Raw genomic sequence first — 5,191 nt, 5'->3', positions numbered from 1 at the left:
CTAAACACATTGACCGGCCCAAAGCCCAATAGATCTCATTTAATTGAATAAATGAATGAAGACTTGCCACCAAAACCTTGAAAAGCGAAGCCTCTCTTGCCAAACACAATGAAGCAAAAACTCGTATATACCAAAAGCCCATATATAATACTTACTTATTAACTAAAACTTTTTTGTCCAAAAATCAGAGCTTTGACATTCGTATGTAACCCGAAAAGGCAACTTTATCTTTTAAAAGATAGCAGGCAAGGACTTGGACTGATGGTGATAGTCTCATTTTTGTAACAGCCTAACAGATGTATTCGGATTTGAATTTTGCGATAGATCAAATAGTGAATAAAATTCTTTAAAAGTATTGTATACGTAAAAGATGTACCATAGGTGAGTTTGTAATGTTTGTAGCTGAGAGTTATTCAAGTCTATTTAAGTTAAAAAAAAAATCATATGAGAGTGTTGAGTAAAATAAATATTTTTTAATTATTAATCATATATTTTTTTCAAATTTTTTTTCCAAATAAAAATGTAAATCTTTAACATTTATTTGAAACAAAGAGAATATTTTATTTTATTAAAAAAGAAAATATAAAGTTTAAGATTTAAGACAGAAAAAAAAAGTGATAAACTCTTAAATATCTCAATAAGAGTACAAAGAGTGCGAATTTTTTTTGGAGGATAAAGATAAAGAAAAATAATTTTTTAACATTTATTTATTCATTATTTCCATAACCAATTATTGTTAAAAACATTTGGTTCCCTAATAAAATCAATCACCACAATTCTATCTTGTTGGATAGGTACTCCGTATCAAACCAAATTTAAGCAATAACAAAAATCAGCTATATGTGTTTTTACACATTGTTGCACAAAATACTCATTTCATAGGAACAGTGCAATTCTGTATGTAAGCTAAAATCTAGCTCATTACTGCATTGCAATGCACATGTGAGGCTATTAAAGGGAAGAAAAGAATGAGTGATTCACAAGTTTTGATAAAACATAAATATATATAAATTTATTAATGTTGATTTGTTCGTATTTAGAACATTTCTGTATTTTTTTTATTCATAAACCCCGTTACTCTCACCTTCGTTACTCTTGATCGATGTTTGGAACCCTACAGTATATGAGCACCAGAATCTCATCATTCCCACGCTCTCCTTCTTAGCCGTTCGATACGTCTAGACAAGTAGCGCAACACACGGGATCTGTGTGGGGGCGCAGCATAACAGAGAGCGTTGATTGAAGCATTCATTAATCACAGCTGTAAGGCAGTAGCTTCTCAGGTCCCATATTTGGCGCCAATGCCCATGTGACCACCCTCTGTCACACTGAAACATTACCCCTCTACCTCTTTAATCAACAAAAATAATACTCCAATAAAATAATCAAACACCGCCCTCTGCCCCTCTCTCACTTGTGACTTCCCATTCTTGCTACTAGTCACTCTTCTTCTCACCAATGGCTGCAGTTTCTCTCCCTCTTTTGAGGATTGTTGTTCTTGCGGTCTGCTCGTTCCTTTTACTATGCCTTGCTCTGAGCCCGAACGCGCTGGCCGTAGCGCAGATCGAAGAAACGAGCTTGAATCTGATGTCAGATGCACTAGAATGGCCAACGGCGACCATGTCTTCGCTGTACGATGCTGATGTGGAGGAAGAGATCGAAGATGAGGAGGTAGAAGGAGGCCGTGGTAACGGACGGCGATCCCTGTTCTGGAGAAGGATGAAGTACTACATCTCTTACGGTGCACTTTCGGCGAACAGGATCCCCTGTCCACCACGATCCGGTAGATCTTACTACACACACAACTGTTTCAAGGCAAGAGGACCCGCTCACCCTTACACCAGAGGTTGCTCCATCATCACCCGCTGCAGGAGATAGATGACAACAATCGCATTCTTCACCGCTACTCCACAACACTACTTTGTTTGGAAATGCAAATAAAGGATCGCAATGTAGGTTCTCTGTTTCTTTAATTTATTATGCAGTACCTCTACTTATAATTCTAGATCTGGCTTTTTTGGAATTTAGTGATGATTTTGTTACCAAGTGTGTCTTATTACTTATGAGGTGACTTTCTTCCGTAGCTGCGTTGCATCACCTTGTTGCATGCGCTGCAGATATGAAATGATGAATGTGTTTTATTCCTTTGTAATCTATGAATCAAATTCATGAAATTTTTCAATCTCTAAGCAGAAATCTGAGATTTATCTGTTTATTTTTAGGTTGTTTATGATTATAGACCAAATTTGTGTCAATTTTGCTGCATTAATAGTTTCTATTAACTCGAATTGGACTCAGTTGTAGTTCCTAGTATGGGAGATTAAACTTAAATGACTTTGTTACATGTAATTGATGAAGAAATACCTAATAATCAGAATATTTATCGATTTTAATTATAAGAGTTAACATGACAAATAATAAATAGATCAAAGCAAAATGTTGTTTGAGAAGTTCTGTTAAATATCAAAAGTTCATGGCGAGAACTTAAATTAAATAACAATAATGATATATCGAAAATTGCATGTAGTATTCAAATGTTAATTGACTTTGTTTGGTTCATCAATACAATTAGTATAATATATTTGTTTTCTTACTGGCTAACAGTGTATCGTATTATATCAAAGAAAATAGGAATTTTTCTAAAATAAAAAAACTTTTAATTAAAAAAAAAATCTCTCCTAATTTTTTAGAAATTTTGTGTGTTTTAGGAGAAGTTAATACTTAGTGAATTTTATCATATTTATCTACCTAAAAATAATTAAATACACTTATAAATAATAAAATAATATTTTTTGTAAATAAAGGTATCATTTAGCTCGGTCGAATATTTATAATATTTTTTTCAGTTCCTGTGTGTATTGTTGATCATTGGTCTATATTATAAAATTTTTTACACTGTATTTTCAATATTTTTTCATTATGTTTATTCTTATTATTTCATTTTATACTATATTTAAATATGATGATTATTCACTAATATTGGTACACTAATATTAATTAAATCTAAAATAAATAATATTTGTTAAATCATAAATATTTTTTATAATGTAATAAATATTAATATTAGTGTGTACTCATAAATATTAAATATTAATATTAATTAGTGGTATACCCATTAATATTTTTTACAATGCAATAAATATTTAAATGTAACGTAAAGGATAAAGGGAAAGAATAAGAATAAATATAATAAAAAAATAAAAAAGGTTGAGAATATATTGTAAAGAATTTATAGTACACATAAAAAAATCATCACAGATATGATAAAGATAGATGATATTTTTATTTAAAAAAATATTGTTATTATTTATAACGTGTATTTTATTACTTTTAGGTAGATGGGAGGATAAAGTTTATTAGACGAACTTCTCTAAAAAAAAGTATGGAATAATTTTTGTCTGAAATTAATTTTTTATTTTATTTAAAAAAATTCTAAAAAATTAACATTAGAAAAACAATAGATCATGACGAAAAGGATTTGATCCTATACAGTATACAACACACAGATCTTAGTTTTGATCGGTAGTCACGGGAGCATCTACTATTATATAAAATATAGTATAAACCTTCAATGAAAACCAACTACTCCAACTGTTCGGAACAATTATTAATGCAATCACTGTTAAGTTACAAAGCCAATGGGCAGTCACCACTACTTCTCATAAATGCGACATCCGTTCTTCCCTTTACTCGCCTTTTAATTCAAGCAAATGACAGATTATTTGTATAGTATTTAATAGTATATTTGTTATTTACTGTCATCTTAAAATAGGGTTTCTTTGAGGAAATAAAACTAGTAAAAGGTTTCTATTTTGATTTTTCTGTAACAAGTGACTTCAATGGGAATATCAAGTTTTAGTAGGAAAAAAAATATTTCTAGAGTTTAATGCATTAAATGTGTTGGACTAATTTAAAAAAAAAAATCAATTTCTATCAACAACATTTCTTAAATTGTACTTTTCTATGCATATCTCGTTTAAAATGTTAAAATTTTATGTTTTTAAAATATTATATTATTAATAATTTGACATTTTTTAAGTAGTTTTTGTTGAATTTTTATATAATATATAGACTTTAACTCTCCAGAGTACCTAAGCCTGTATATATCTTTTGTACAGGCTCAATTATTGGGGTATGCGGATCACCCGTAAGCTAGCATAACCCAATTGTCTTATTCAAGAGAATATTTGGTTTATTGTTTTTGGACTGGAATTTTAGTAAATTTTAAGGATATCAAAGACTTTGGCCCTCATACAAGAAAACAAGTATTCGGCCCAGTAAAGTTAGGATTAGTTTGAGCTGCTATCATTTGTTTTTTAATGTTAAAAAGTTAATTTGAGATGTACAATAAAAAAGTAAATCTAAGAACCCACGACCGAAAAGAGTTTACAGATCCGTAAGCGAAACAAGTTTACGGAGGATTTCTTACTTTGGTCTAGATGCTAAGTAGTGGATAAAATGATTAAAATCTTTAATACTGTATGTGAGTGTGGTGTGGGTGAGTGAATCTACTCTTAACACTATATCTTTATCTCTTATCACTATCTACTTCTTATCTCTTCCATCACCTTAATTTTAAATTTTAAATTATACATTAATTTTACTTAATTTATTTTTATTTTTTTTAGTTTTAATTTTTTTTAGTTTTAAATATGGTGAAAACTCAAATACAGTCAACTTCACATGAAGTTGAGAGTCGTTAGATAAAAATTTAGTCAAATCAGTCGAATTATCTAACAACTCTCAAATATCAACTTCACTTAAAGTCGACTGAGTTTCCACCTTTCAATATTTCTTTCTTGTCAATTATCGGCTGAATTCACGTTGAGTCCATAATTTTTTTAAAATGATCTAAAGTTCTTATTTAAAATTGAAAAATTCATCCGACCAAACATAAAAAAACGTTAAGACCAACAAACATCGATAAACTTAGATATCTAAAATTTTACAACTTAATCCATAAATCAATCATATCTACTATGTACTCTCTTTTTTACTGATAATACGTATTTCTTAAACACACATATAAAAAACACTATTAAAGTTGGAGCCTGTCATATAGGTTAGAAGAGCTAAGAGAAAGTTTATGATCGATAATACAATTTCTTACGTGTGGATGTGAGCTAAGGTGCTAATTCTGTGATTAGTAAGGCCTTGTTGCAAATTTAATTTGCAGTAAGTTTGACAGAGT

At 29.9% G+C, this 5,191-nt stretch overlaps 1 protein-coding gene across 1 annotated transcript; it reads left to right on the top strand.

Annotated features, from left to right (window-relative positions):
- Positions 1–1,298: 1,298 nt before the first annotated feature.
- LOC107487799 (protein RALF-like 34) lies at positions 1,299–2,196 on the top strand. Its single transcript, XM_016108498.3, has one exon. The coding sequence runs from the start codon at positions 1,459–1,461 to the stop codon at positions 1,876–1,878; it is 420 nt and encodes a 139-aa protein (XP_015963984.1). The 5' UTR covers positions 1,299–1,458; the 3' UTR covers positions 1,879–2,196.
- The last annotated feature ends 2,995 nt before the right edge of the window (positions 2,197–5,191 follow it).

Source organism: Arachis duranensis, chromosome 5 (assembly GCF_000817695.3).
Source record: "Arachis duranensis cultivar V14167 chromosome 5, aradu.V14167.gnm2.J7QH, whole genome shotgun sequence".
NCBI lineage: Eukaryota > Viridiplantae > Streptophyta > Magnoliopsida > Fabales > Fabaceae > Arachis > Arachis duranensis.
The sequence above is the reverse complement of the archived record's forward strand: the minus strand, read 5'-3'. Positions and strand labels throughout refer to the sequence as shown.